The sequence below is a fragment of the Purpureocillium takamizusanense genome, chromosome 10 (genome assembly GCF_022605165.1).
Source record: "Purpureocillium takamizusanense chromosome 10, complete sequence".
Taxonomy (NCBI): Eukaryota; Fungi; Ascomycota; class Sordariomycetes; order Hypocreales; family Ophiocordycipitaceae; genus Purpureocillium; species Purpureocillium takamizusanense.
Genome location: NC_063077.1, coordinates 1,203,398 through 1,217,065, shown reverse-complemented (window position 1 = coordinate 1,217,065; position 13,668 = coordinate 1,203,398). Strand labels below are relative to the sequence as shown.

At 62.4% G+C, this 13,668-nt stretch overlaps 3 protein-coding genes across 3 annotated transcripts; 1 reads left to right on the top strand and 2 right to left on the bottom strand.

The window, feature by feature from the left end:
* The first annotated feature begins 1,220 nt into the window (after positions 1-1,220).
* PKA4 (Non-specific serine/threonine protein kinase) lies at positions 1,221-3,511 on the top strand. Its single transcript, XM_047991573.1, has 3 exons — positions 1,221-1,808; positions 1,903-2,599; positions 2,669-3,511. The coding sequence occupies exons 1-3, from the start codon at positions 1,622-1,624 to the stop codon at positions 2,994-2,996; spliced, it is 1,212 nt and encodes a 403-aa protein (XP_047847585.1). The 5' UTR covers positions 1,221-1,621; the 3' UTR covers positions 2,997-3,511.
* A 209-nt stretch (positions 3,512-3,720) lies between these two features.
* Positions 3,721-6,466, bottom strand: JDV02_009879 (uncharacterized protein). The gene is made up of 3 exons (XM_047991572.1): positions 6,303-6,466; positions 5,944-6,249; positions 3,721-5,863 (listed from the first exon to the last, which is right to left on the bottom strand). The coding sequence occupies exons 2-3, from the start codon at positions 6,138-6,140 to the stop codon at positions 4,441-4,443; spliced, it is 1,620 nt and encodes a 539-aa protein (XP_047847584.1). The 5' UTR covers positions 6,141-6,249; positions 6,303-6,466; the 3' UTR covers positions 3,721-4,440.
* A 1,757-nt stretch (positions 6,467-8,223) lies between these two features.
* Positions 8,224-9,647, bottom strand: HRR25 (Non-specific serine/threonine protein kinase; the record flags this gene model as incomplete). Its single annotated transcript, XM_047991571.1, has 2 exons — positions 8,224-9,330; positions 9,636-9,647. The coding sequence occupies 2 exons, from the start codon at positions 9,645-9,647 to the stop codon at positions 8,224-8,226; spliced, it is 1,119 nt and encodes a 372-aa protein (XP_047847583.1).
* Between the last annotated feature and the right edge of the window lie 4,021 nt (positions 9,648-13,668).

Sequence of the window (13,668 nt, the reverse complement as noted above, 5' to 3'; positions counted from 1 at the left end):
GCAGGGACGGACCACGACCGTTGAGCACTTTACCGGGCGGCGGGACAGCCCACGGTGTGCCCTAATAGGTTCGATATATTATATCTGGGGCTTGTTTGGTGCATGCGACATTAACGCGGCGGCGACGACGACGAGGAGGACGGCAGCAGTGGGCGGCGAATGCAAGCAAGCAAGCAGAGCGACGGGACAGGGAGGTGTGTGTGTGTGTGTGTGTGTGTGTGTGTGGAAAGGTGACTGCCGTTGCCGAATCGCTGGAACTTGGACGCGGCGTCACACCGCGATGCACCATACGGCATGCAGTGCCACGCTGCGCGCCGTGGCCGAGGGTAACCTTGGCTTTTACCTCAGCTTACCTTGCCCAGGCGCTACGGGGAGGGCCAGGCCAACCACGATCGATGCCCGTCCTGGCTTTTGGTCGTCTTCGCTGCACAGGGCTGGAGTGAAATGGACGTGGCCAAGTGCGCATTCCTCTCGGCGACGACCTAGGCCCAGGCCCAGGTCCAGGCGCAGGCTGCTGCTGCTGATGGCTGACGATGCCGGACGGCGCAGACGGGACTGACTGTCAAAAGGGAGGACATGGCGATGGGCACATGCAAGCCATTAAAGGGTATTACATGCCACCCAGGCTGGCCCAATCCAGTTCATGCCGACCATCTATAAAGGCAGGATGGCTGAGAGGGAGGCTGCCATCCGTTTGCATAGCAAAGGGAACACAAGGGACATCCATCTGTTGCCCCTCTTCCCTCCCCTCCTCGTCCCCTCCCGTCCCCCCACTCCCGATGGCGAATGGAGGCGCCGTTGCGTCATAAGGGAATCAATCACCAACAGACGGTCGACTCTCGACCAGGCGTCCCCCCGCTGCTGCTCTCCGCTGCCCCGCGGCGGATCGGCGGATGGCGGATGGGCTGGCGGCTGGCGCTCCCCAGGGATCCATCCATCCATCACGGCCCATTGCTGCTGCTGCCGCTGCTGCTGCCCTGCTATCTTGCGAGTGTAATAGCGCGCTCGTGCTGCTGCTACGTAGCGCATCCACATGCCGGTCAAGGCAGAGCTGATGGATGTCGTCTAGTGGTGGGTATCTATGTATGTATATGGACGGTGTGGTGGTGTCCAAGGCAAAGAAAGTGACGCGCATGTAACCGTAAGCTGAACCTCGTCTGTTTGGCCCAGCGCCGCCGCCTCCTCCTCCTCCTCCTCCTCCTCCTCTTCCTCCTCCGCACCCTCAACATACCGACACCAACACCGACACCGACACCGACATCTCATATCCGTGGTGGACGGCAGGCAACACCACAGCTCGCTGCACTCGCGCCGCCCAATGTCCCCGACGTCCGCCCTCGCGCTGCTGCAGCTCCGCTCCGCCTCCTCCTCCACGTCCTCCTCCTGCCCGTCCCTCCTCGTCCTCGCCGTAGACCGGCGGCCGATCATGGACCGCATCTGAAACCAAACCAGGAGCCGCACAACGCACCCGCGCAAGCGCGACAGCCCAACGACCCGGACGTCGTCACTCACTCCCTCCATTCTCTCGTTGCCGCCCGCGCGGCTGGGCGGAAAACGTCCCCCATTGCAGGCGCTTCTTTCTCTTTTCTCTCTCCATCTCTGTCCGTGTATCCCTCCGAGAATGGCGGCCACCGTCGCAAATTCGTCGCAGGCGCAGCTCGGCGTCTATAGCCGTGAAGGCGGCGGCGGCGGCGAGGGCAGCGAAAGCAAGGCGCAGCCCTCGTCGCCATCGGCCGTTGTCGAGCCGCTCCCGCCCGCGCCGACGTTCAAACCCAGCGATTTCTCCCTCGTGCGGACGCTGGGCACGGGTGAGCAACTCCAACCCCGCCGTGCGAGATCGCGCGCGCGCGCGACGCATCAACGAGTGACCTGCGTGTGTGCTGAACAATGGACGTCTACTAGGCACCTTTGCCCGCGTATGCCTCGTCCGACCCGCGACGTCGGCAGACCACGATGAGCGGCAGCAACATCACCAGCACCAGCACCAGCAAGACGGCGACGCGCAACACCAACAACAACAAGAAGTGTACGCCCTCAAGATCCTGCGCAAGACCGACGTCATCAAGCTCAAGCAGGTCGACCACGTCCGGCACGAGCGCGCCATCCTCGCCGACGTGGCCGGCCACCCCTTCATCACCAACCTGCTCGCCTCCTTCGCCGACCGCGACTCGCTCTACATGCTGCTCGACTACGTCCCCGGCGGCGAGCTCTTCAGCTACCTGCGCCGCCTGCGCCGCTTCGACGAGCCCGTCGCCCGCTTCTACGCCGCCGAGATCGTCCTCGTCCTCGAGTACCTGCACGAGCACCAGGGCGGCGTCGCCTACCGCGACCTCAAGCCCGAGAACCTCCTGCTCGACCGCGACGGCCACATCAAGCTCGTCGACTTTGGCTTCGCCAAGCGCCTCGGCTACAAGGACGACAACCGCCCCGTCGAGACCTACACCCTCTGCGGCACCCCCGAGTACCTCGCCCCCGAGGTCATCCACAACAAGGGCCACACCACCGCCGTCGACTGGTGGGCCCTCGGCATCCTCATGTACGAGTTCCTCACGGGCTATCCGCCCTTTTGGCACCAGAACCCCATTGAGATTTATAAGCAGTACGCCTTTTTTCCCCCCCTCCCCCCCTCCCTCCCAAAGCAAGCACCCGCTGACTCGCGCTGCGCCAGAATCGTCGAGAAGCCCGTCATCTTCCCCCAGGAGCCCCCCATCTCTCCCGACGCAAAGGACCTCATCCGCTCCTTTTGCACCACGGACCGCTCCCGCCGCCTCGGCAACATCTCCGGCGGCGCCGCCCGCGTCAAAGCCCACCCGTGGTTCGCCGACGTCGACTGGGACGGCCTGCTCGCCCGCCGCGGCCAGGGCCCCATCATCCCCCCGGTGCGCTATCCCGGCGACGCCCAGTGCTTCGACACGTACCCCGAGGACGACGGCCGCCGCGCCCAGTACACGGATGACATGGCGCAACGGTACGACCACTACTTTGAGGACTTTTGAGAGGCACCTGGGTGTCTCGTCGTGGGGAGAGGGTGGGGAGAAGGCCGGCCGCTGGGTCGGCCTACGTTTTCTAAAATGTGACTGAGAGCCATCTACGTGCCTTGCGACGCCGTGTTGGGGCTCTTTTTCCATATACGTTTTTCCACATCTCGTCTCACGCCATCTGCCCTCCTGCTGATGCGGGGCTATTCACCATGGCCTTCACACACACTCGCACTCACACTATCACACACTATCACACTCACACTCACATTCACACTGGAACATACAAATTCATACGTTATCCCCAAGGCGCGGCGGGCGTTTCGGGTGCCGAGGGAGGGGCCGCCTGTCAAAGCCCGGCATGCTCATCTACTCCCCCCACCCGATACCAGCCCGCCCGCTGAGAGGTTATTGGGCCGCGGGACTTGGAGCGTCGGAGGCCGAACCACCTCACTCGCTCCAATTCCGTTGGCCAGCCATCTTGGGTTACCCACCCTATGGGACGTTGGTATAATGACAATACCCCCCCGGGGGAGAGGCGCCACTCACAGAGCAGGCAAGCAAGCGAGCAAAGGCCAAGTAAGGGTCAAGGGCGGCCCCAGGCTGGAGAGCAGGAGATGCGAAGAGCGGAAAGGGCGCGCGCGTGCGCCTGTGTGGCGGGGGCGGGGGACGCGGCGCCGCATTCATCATCACATCATCAACACGAGGAGCGTCCGCGGCATTCCGCAACGAGATCTGGAAAGAGGCGAGGGGAGATTTGGGGTGGGGGGGGAGTCTTCTACATTATCTACGTAGGGAACTACGTCCCGTTCATCATGCTCATCATGGCGTCTTATCATGTTTGCGCTCCGACCTCTACCCCCAAACTAAGAGTATCAAGTCCATGCTTTCGTTCATGTGTAGCTCATCCCCTCCCCCTTCTCCTCTAATACTAAACTTGAACCCCCCGACGAGACTCCTCTCCTGGGACGTGAGACGACCCGTCTGTCTGTCTGTCTGTCTGCTCGCCTACTCTACAATTATAACCGTCCTCCGCGGTGGTTTCCCCTTCGTGCGAACTGCCTCCTCTTCTCCTTCTCGTCTTTCGTTCTAGACAGCGTGCGTGTCCCTCTCTCTCCTCTCTACGCTATAGCCAGCATGTAGACGCCACAAAAACAAGGGGGAATTACAAAGACACACCGCTTCCACCCCCGTCACATCACATTCGCCATCTGTCTTTCCAATCGAGAACTCCATCGTGACCGCCATGAGGCAGAAACAAAAAAGAACTAACTCGCAGGTTGAATGCAAAAGACGGCGCCGAAACGCACCGCGCTGAAAAGCCGCGCGCGTAGCAGATATGGAGCGCCGGAAAACCAACATGATGACGGGAAAAAGAAAAAAAGCCACGATGACAAACACGACCGGCCAAGTGAGGGGGGAAGAGAGACGTAGGGAAGTAGAAACGGCACCGCCCTCCCTCCTACGCCCACTTGTACATCCAGTACCCGCCCACGCCGGCGACCAGCAGCGTCGCAAGCACGAGCGCGCCCTCGCGCGTGCTCCAGAGGAACATGCTCCAGCCGAGCAGCTTCTCCTTCTGCCGCGCCGCCTTGCGCCGCTCCCACGCCTCCGGGTCAATCTCCACGGGCAGGCGCACGCGCGGGTCCGTCGCCCTCACGGTCGCGTCCGCGTCCGCACTGTCCTCGCTGCCCCTCACCGGGGACCGCGTCTCGGGTGGCGCGAGGCGCGAGGGCGGGATGAGCGGCACGTCGACGCGCAGGAACACGGCGCGGTGGTCGCTGGTGCGCACCACGGGCAGCGCATCGTACCCGCGGACGCGCATCCGCGGCGTCGCATCACCGTCGCCGGTCTTGACCCACGGCGGGAGGTCCAGGTACAGCACGCGGTCCGTCCAGCTGGGGTACCGGTGCGGCGCAAACGTCCACGGCACGGGGGCGTCGTCGTCTTCATCGTCGCCGCCGTCGTGGTGTCCGCCCTGGATGTCGTACTTGTACGTCGGCGGGAAGCGCACCTCGTGCTCCGTCAGGCCATGCATGGTCCGCCCCGCGGCGCGCTCGCGCGTCAGCTGGTCCAGCGGGAAGAAGGTCGGGTAGTAGTGCTCCGACGCCGGGTCGAGGCTCGGGAAGGCGGCGTTGGGCTCCGGCGACACCGTCGAGATGCGGTAGTTGAGGTCCCCCGCCACGAACAGGTGCGACGAGGGCTTGAAGACGGAGATGTCGTGCAGCTGCCGCTGCAGCTCGAGGTGTCGTCGGTGGTGGTGGTCGTGCAACAGGCGGTGCCGCTCCGACTCCTCTCCTTGCCCTTCGTCGTCGGCCTCGTCTTCGGACGAGCTCCCCGCCGCCGCCGCCGCCGCCGCCGCCGACGACGACGACGACGTGCCCTCGCGGCCGCGCATCCGCTGCACCACCGCCTCCGGGTTGTCAAACGTCAGACCCCTCATGATGGCCGCCCAGTTGGCGTTGCGCCGCGGCAGGTTCCACTCCATGGCGGCCAGGTGCGTCGCCACAAACGTCAGCTCCGTCGTCTGCGCTTCGTCGCCCTCCTTGCCGGCGTCGTACAGCGCTCGCAGGCCGACGGCGCCCTTGTTGCCCATCTCTGCCGCGCCAAAGCCCACCTCCGCCTCTTGCAGATCCCTAATGCGGGCGGGGTCCCTCGCGAACAGCAGGATCGCCGTGTACCCGACATTGTGCGCCCGTGCGAGCGTGTACCGTCTCTCGTTGCTCGTGCCCCCTTCTGTCGGCGTCACCGACACCACGTCTTGTTGCGGCTGTTGTTGCAGCGCCGCCGCTAGGTTAATGGCCTCGTCGAACCGGGCCACGTAGGGGTTGAGGAAGTAGTCGCCGATGAAAGCCTGGCTCAGAGGGGCAATCTCCTGCAGCGAGCTTTGATGGAGACCATGGTCAGCACGTCAATTGCCTAAGGGGACAAAGACGATGTCACGGCGCGGGAGCAGGCAGCTTACAAGACCACCAAGTCGGGCAACTCCGTCGCGTTGTGCCCAAACGCCGACGCCAGGTGTGTGGCAAAGACGCCCGGGTTAATCAGGTTCTTGGCGCAGTTGAACGTGAGGACCAAGAGGTCGAGCGTCGAGGGCGACATGCTCGATGTTGAAGCGCTGTCCGGCTCGTCGTCGCGGTCGACGGGCAGCAACGTCGTCATGGCCGAGAAGAGCGGTCGGCAGTTCGAGGTGTAGATTGGAGGATCCCGTCTCCGGTCCACGGTGGTGGTGGAGGTGGTGGAGGGGTCAACGTGGTTCTTGGGGGGGTTGCTGCACTCGGTCAGTGGGCTTGCCGCTCCACCAGTGGCTTCCCAGTGGCTGACCTCAGTTGTGCTTGAAGCGGACAAAGAGCACCCGACGCTCGCACGGGCAGCTCAAGGCGGACAGCACAAAGCCAAGCAGGGAGGGGCAAAGCTTGCTGTGGCGCCGGCTATTGCACGGCGGATGGGCTGGGAACTGGCAGACCAACTAACTGTTCAGAGGTGACAGAGCAGCGATGTCGCACGTCGGCTGGTGATAGCTTCACAGCCACGGCTATATACCTGCCAGCCCCGTCTGCGATGCCCCGCGACGGGCTGAACGGTGCCTCGTCCAGTTCGTCCACTTTCATCACTGCTGACTCTCGTGCCCCATGCTAGCTCGCCCCTACGACCGCCGACGGGGCCACCCCGCGTGACGGGTGACCCAACCAAGCCTCACGCGACCCATCCGGGCTGTGCCTGCACGGCGCCAGTTCAGCTCCCGGGGCTGCCTGCCTGCCTGCCTGCCTGCCTGCCTGCCTGCCCAACGGCCTTACACGAGATGTCTACTTGCACCGTCACCATCGTCCTTGGCACGGGCCTTGGCACACATTTTGACGAAGCCATGAACAATCAATTTAAAAAAGACTACCTGACGAATGCTCCTTGCCGTGTGCTCCGCTCCAGACTGGTCGTCGCCTCGGCCGTTGAGGGATCGTTGCGACTCCAGCCATACCAGCAGAGGTGGATACAAATGAGCCTGCCCTTGTCGGCGGGCCTGGGACGAACATCCCTAGTCGAGGCACTGACGCGGCAGCCGGCTCGGGTGCAGAGACCAACGACCCGACTTGCCACAGACGGTCTGCCACCTCAGCAACGACTAGCATCGCCACCGAAGCGGGGACGTCTAGGCTAAACTCCCAATCCACCGTGACTGATAACTCGCCCGGATGACAGGCGCGTGTCGCTTGGCCACTCGGGTGTCCGTAGGCGCGTGCTGCCAGATTTGAGACAAGTTCCCCGAGGGGCTTCCGCAGCCACCCTGAGCTCGATTTCGGCTTCTCATCCCCAAAACCTCCCCAGAAGCCGGCCCCGACGGGGGCAAGTCCAAATCAAGAGTCCGAACAAGTGCGAGTTTCGACGTGCATAATTAGGCCGATGAAAGTAAAGAAAATAGCCTGCTCAGAGAAACGCAGCTGTACCGCAACGACTGATGTCGGGCCTGGAGGAGGAGGTCTTGTGCGGGCGCCTCCAGGAATCCCAAGTTGCATCTGGGCACTCGCGGCTGCGGGTCAAGTCTGAACGGCCCATGAGCTGTAAAGCCGGCCGCCCGTGTGTGCGGCTTCGCCACGCCCATGGTTGCGCGGTGGCCCAACCGAGGTCGGTCACCGGACATGCCGTTCAGATGAAGTTCCGGGTGAGACAAAAGGCAGTCGACGACGGGCAGGCAGAGCCTGCCGCCGCGTCCTGTCCGTGCCGTCCGGAGCCATCCGAGCCATGCGTCAAGTGAACCATAAGATGCATCCAGAGTCGAAGAACGAGATGAAGCAATGCGTAGGAAATAAAGAAATAGCTGCGACCGCGCAAGGGAAAACCGTCGCATCGAGTGTAGTCTGCGGGCCAAGAGGCAAGCATGCCTGCGTCGTAGGTCGGCCTTGATTCGTGGCCGGGCGACGGTCAGGCTACCTCGGCCTCGAGGCCCTGTCAATGATGCAGCGGAGGGCGGTTTCCCCCAGGTCTCGGCCGCCCTTCCGACGTGCGCCAAAGCACGAGAGCGGGGTGGGGCCAGTTCACAAACTCATTTCGGTCGGTAGCTGCCAGTGGCATAGTTCGCTCCCTTTGAAGCAGAGCGAAGCCTGTTTATCGTCCACTGAGTCAGCCGATAGATGTCAGCACATTTTCCCTCATTGCCAGCGGTTCTCAAGCACACCAAACGCTCTCGGAGGAAAAATGATCCCTTACAAGGAAACGGATGCGGTTGGTTTGGGCTGGGCTGATCAGACACTCACATCCTGTCGCTGCCGCCAATGGCGCGGTTGGTATCCGGAGTGTCGACGCCAGCACCAGATCCGCGTTCGAGCATCTTGCGGCGAGAGCTGGGGATCGCATTGGGCTTGGCGGCACCGCTCTGGCCGGCCGTGGCGGCGTTGGTGCGCGAGGCGCGGGCCTTGTCGTCCTCATCCGGATTGGCGGCGCCGGCGGCCTGGGCAATGGCCTGAGCGTTCTTCTGGTACTTGTAGACGGTCCAGTCGAAGACGTAGTCGTACTGGAAGCCCTCGCGGACGAAGAGATCGCGGAAGATCTTGCGCAGGTAGCTGTAGTCGGGCTTGTCGTCGAAGCGGAGGGACCGGGTGTAGTTGAGGTAGATGGCAAACTCGTTGGGGAAGCCACGGCAGAGCACCTCGGTGGGGGTCGTCATCTTCTTCTCCATGATGCGGTCGTACTTTTGCTTCTTGGTGGCCGCCTTGAGACCCTGCCAGGGGAGAGAGCCACGGCAGAAGTAGAGCATGACGTAGCCAAGAGACTCCATGTCGTCACGGCGGGACTGCTCAACGCCGAGGTGGGTATTGATGGAGGCATAGCGAGCGGTGCCGGTCAAGTTCTTGTTCTCGCGGTAGGGGATGTGGAAGTGCGTCTTGGGGTCGCGGTACTTCTTGGCAAGACCAAAGTCGATAACGTTGACCTGATTGCCGCGCTTGCCGATGCCCATGAGGAAGTTGTCGGGCTTGATGTCGCGGTGGATGAACGACTTGGCGTGGATGTACTCGATGCGGGAGATGAGCTGGTCCGCGAGGAGGAGCACCGTCTTGAGCGAGAACTTGCGGTTGCAGAAGTTGAAGAGGTCCTCCAGGCTGGGGCCGAGGAGGTCGAGAACCATGGCGTTGTAGTCACACTCGGTGCCGAACCAGCGGACGAAGGGAATGCCGACGCCGCCGGCGAGCGACTTGTAGACGCGAGCCTCATACTCCAGCTGAGGGTGCTTGGCCTTGACAGACTCGAGCTTGATGGCAATCTCCTCACCGGAGATGATGTTGGTGCCGAGGTAGATGTCGCCGAATGAGCCGGAACCGATCTTGCGGCCGATACGGTACTTGTTACCGACGCGGAGATCCTGTGCGGCACAGTTAGCATCGCGTTGTCAATTCCAAACGGGATGCCGATGAACAAGTGCCGACTGCGGTATGACTGGTGACGATGGGTGGCCGTGGACGAGGCAAACGACGAGTGCGAGCGACGGCAGGCACGCAAAAGTCATCACCGCCGCCGCGTCTCTGGCTTCGAGAGCCGGTTCCTCGCCATACCCGGCACCGAGGAGTCGGGTTGCCATGCAACGAACGTCTGCTCTTGGCAGAGGCGTCGAAATGGACCCGACGAAGGGATGCACAGGGAGAGGGGAGGGAGGCTAGGCGAACATACCATGGTAGTCATCTTGGCGGTCGGGCGTGAGTGCTTCGATCCGCGAGGGATGAAGCGAGCTCGCTGGCAAGTATTATCGGGTGCACGCCTATTTTTACGCTGTGCTCGGGGTCAGTGGTGGTCGATGATGGCGAGAGGAGAAATGGAAAAGGCGTGGGCGATTGATTGATTGTGCGGAGGCAGGGTGGTGGAGAGGACAGAAGAGAGCAAAGGGCGTTGGCATGATGTGGAGAGCGGGTGCAGTCTCTGAAGGGCTGCAGCGCCACCGGGGGAAGTTCGGTGCAGAAGGGGCCCAGCAAGCCTGTGGCCGGGGCCCGCCCACAAGCGCTGTGGTGGTGCTGCTTGCTGCTGACAAGGGTCGGGCCTCGATTTGCAGCCGGCTGGGCATCCACGAAACAGGCGGCGGAGAGGGAGGCACGAGCAGCCCTGCCGCCACAGGAGCAAAAGCAGCAAAGAGAGAGGGAGAGAGAAGGAGAGGCAGGCGTCATGCCATGGCAGTTCAAAGGCGGGTATTTTTGGATGCACTGGGCTGCACGTACCTGCTGCACCGAGGTGGTGCGCTTGTCGCGGTGCGGTGGGTGAGGAGGCGGTCAGGACACCCGAGGGGGCGCGCAGAGCCTCTGACCCGGTGGCGGTGACGAAAGAGGACGGACGGGGGTGGACGACGCGGGTGCAGGCCGTCAGAGCGAAAACGCAGGCGGCTGGTTTGACCGACCGAATTTGGGAGGCGGCTTTTTGAGGCCGTCAAGGGACGCTCAGAAATCGATAGTCGGGACGTTTGTTGTTGGCAGAGAGACGCGGTCGGTGGGAATGCGCGTCTTTGTGCTCGGCGGTTGGATTGACCTTGAGCGATGATGGGTGACGACGGGGTCAGGCGAGGGTGGGGTTGGTGGATGGTTTTGGTGAGAGGAGAGGAGAGGAGGAGGAGAGAGGACGGGGAAGGCGAGAGAGAAAGAGGCGAAGGAGGGCTGGGAGAGTGGAAGGGGGGGGCCTGTCACTGAGTGCGCGCGCCGCACAAGGGAGGGAGGCGCTCGGGCCGGGCGCCAGAGATGGGAGCCCAGGCAAAAAGGAACCACCAATTCAGGACGAGACGAGGGCACCGCCCTGGGCTTCACCTTCTGGCCCGGCGCTTGCAGTGAGAGGCGAGGCCAGGCCCGTTTGTTTGGCGGGACCAGGCGGGCGGGCGGGCGCGGAGGCTAGCGCCTGTGACCTCGCTCGGATTGAGATTTGATCCACCGATCCTTGATGCCACCTAGGTTAACCTAGGCATATCTACTCCGTAGGTACCTAGGGGGACACGGGAACTCGCCAACCCGCCTCAGTTGAACCTGGCGGGGTGGCACGGGCGCGCGCGCTGTGACTCCATCTCGTCGGTACTAAGATTGTCTCCAGGGGCTCCAGCTGGCTGGTACCTCAGGTACGTACTAAGCCGGCGGAGGCAGTGGCTGCCCCGACGATGATGGAGTGCTACAGCCGACGACGTGGATCCATGGATGCCCCCCCGGGCTGGACGCCAGCGCGCTGTGCAGCGCACCTCAGCGTGCTGCCGCTGCGGTGCGGCGCGGGCGCATGGAGTGCCTCATGGGACCCGACCCGACCACCAGCACCCGACTTGCCGGGAGTGGGCGCATTCCAGGGCATCAATCCAATGCGTCCACCCGTCATCATCCATGGCAGGATCCCATCCGCCGCCGTGGACGCCACTGCGTGCGGGCTTGGCTGGCTGGGCATCGCATCTCTGGGCCGTAACGACCCTGAAAACGCTGCCCAAAGTGGACCGGAACCAGTCAGTCAGTCTCTCTGGGGGCTCGGGCGCGCCATTTCAAGGTTTTCGTGAGTGCCTGATACAGCGCTGCGGCATTATGATTGATGCCTGCTTGAGGCATTCGATTCGTGCGTTGCCACATATACGGGCCCCGGTTCTACCAGAATTACCGAGGACCGAATGGCTTTACTACTGCCAACCAAGTTACTTAGTACCTTTATTCAAACGAGGTCCCGATACGGACGGACGAACGGGGTACAGGGTGCTCTCTTTTGGGGTTGCGTCAAACGGGCGACGGGCCGGCGAAGCTGACGCGCGCGCGGAGGTCAAGACGCGCTCCGGGTTGCCTAACGAGGAAGCTTCATGGAAGCGGGCGGGAAGGGCCTTCGATGCAGACGGGAACCTGGGATTACCTAGGTACCTAGTACGCTCCATTGCTCCGGACATGCCTAGGTAGTCGGTGGCTCAGACAGCGGGCCCCATCTGGCGGCGGCCGTGTCACCATCCACCACGGACGGCAACGCGCTCTCGCATTTCCCCCCCAAGTCAGCCGTAGCCGTCGCCTTCGGATACCGACTAGTTAAGGTAGTTACGCCCGCCCACTGACTCGTCCGTTACCTCGGCGAACCACGAGCGAGGCAACCCAGGGCGCGGATAGTGCATCAGCTAGCACTTGTAGTCGTGGTCTCGCGGCACGTCACGTCACTTATTAGTATAGCGTGCCGTTATCATGCCTACTATGTACTTCGTATCAAATGCTCATCAATCAATGCGCCCTTGTCATCCCAGCCCATGCACGACCAAGTACAACAGTAGAGTACCATTGCAAACGACTTGCTGGGCCCAGCTGCGTCGCTCCGCTGCAGCCGCTCAGCTCATGTGCAGCGAGGCAGGGCACGTGTTTCGTGATATTCCTGGCAAGGTTGGACGCCCTGGGCGAGTCACGAGCACCGGGCGCCGTGGTCTGCTGCATGCTCGGGAGAGGAGCACATGATGGTTGGATTGAGGGGACGATGACGGAATGCCAGAGACAGCTTCTCACCTCGTCCTTGACCGCCCTCCACGTCGTCCGACTGACCGACCGACCGACAGTCCACATACTATCTATCCGTCGTCGTCGTCGGCGGGCGACCCAGGCCAATAAATTGGAACAAGACTAAAGTGTCCGGCCCGGGAAAAAAAACTTGAAAATTCATACTGGTTGCAAGAGACTTTGCCACGGATACCGGATCTGGGGAATCCCAGCATGACTTCCTCCCAAGCCCCCCTCATAATGGGTTTTGGCGGACCCGGACAGGCAGCACCAATGGAAAGCACTAACGTTGTTAGTGAACTTGACTTTTGCGACACGACACGCGCGCCTTTGCCTTTGCCTTTGCCTTTGCCACCCACCGCCCACCTACTCCGTCCTGTCGTCACGGAACGTCACCGTCGCCAGGCAGCCCGCCCTGCCGTTGAACTGGTGCAAGCCGCCCGCAGTGGCCCAAGGGCGCCCGCAGGGTGAGACGAGCCAAGATTGCCAAGATGGGGCCGGCGATGGCTGCTGTGCTACAGTACGGCAGACATGACACGCCCTCCTCCGGCCAAGCACGCATGCACGCCTGCTGATGATGGCCGAGTCGAGACGGGCCAAGTTTCTCACTCGCTGCAGCACGTACATGCTTGGTACGGCCTGCTGATTTGCTTATTATTAGGTACCTCCTCCTTTCGCTCCTCGGGCTTTGCCACCTCGGCATTGCTCTTCGCCCTTTCGACGACGGTTTCCGCTTTTAACCCTGATTGATGGATTGAATGAATGGCTGACTAGCAGGTAATGAGCGAAGTAGCCGCCTGCTTCATGCCACCGCGCGCCATCGGCACAACAGGGACGTTGTTGGGGAATCCATTGCAAAGCGGCGTTGCTCCCCCTCCCCTCCCCTCCCATCCTTGAATTACACGACATCTATGCCCCTTACCCACCGCGCCACGGTACCGAGGCAGTGAACCCTGCGCCGCGGAACTGCGCAGCACGGCGCCGATGGCCTGCCGGCCGCGGGGGTCCCGATGGTCCGGACCATGCGCCGAACCTCCCCCCGTAATTCATGCCTCTGCGCCGTTCTGGAACGTCGGGATGGACGCTTGTGCGTCGAGCAATTCATGCCCGCATCACCCGTCTCTCACACGTCCATGTGTACGTACCGTAATGTAGTACGGGTGCCGCAGCTGCTGCAAAAGACGGGCCAACACGGCGGCTCCTACGGAGTACACAGATACCGGATGACAGTACGG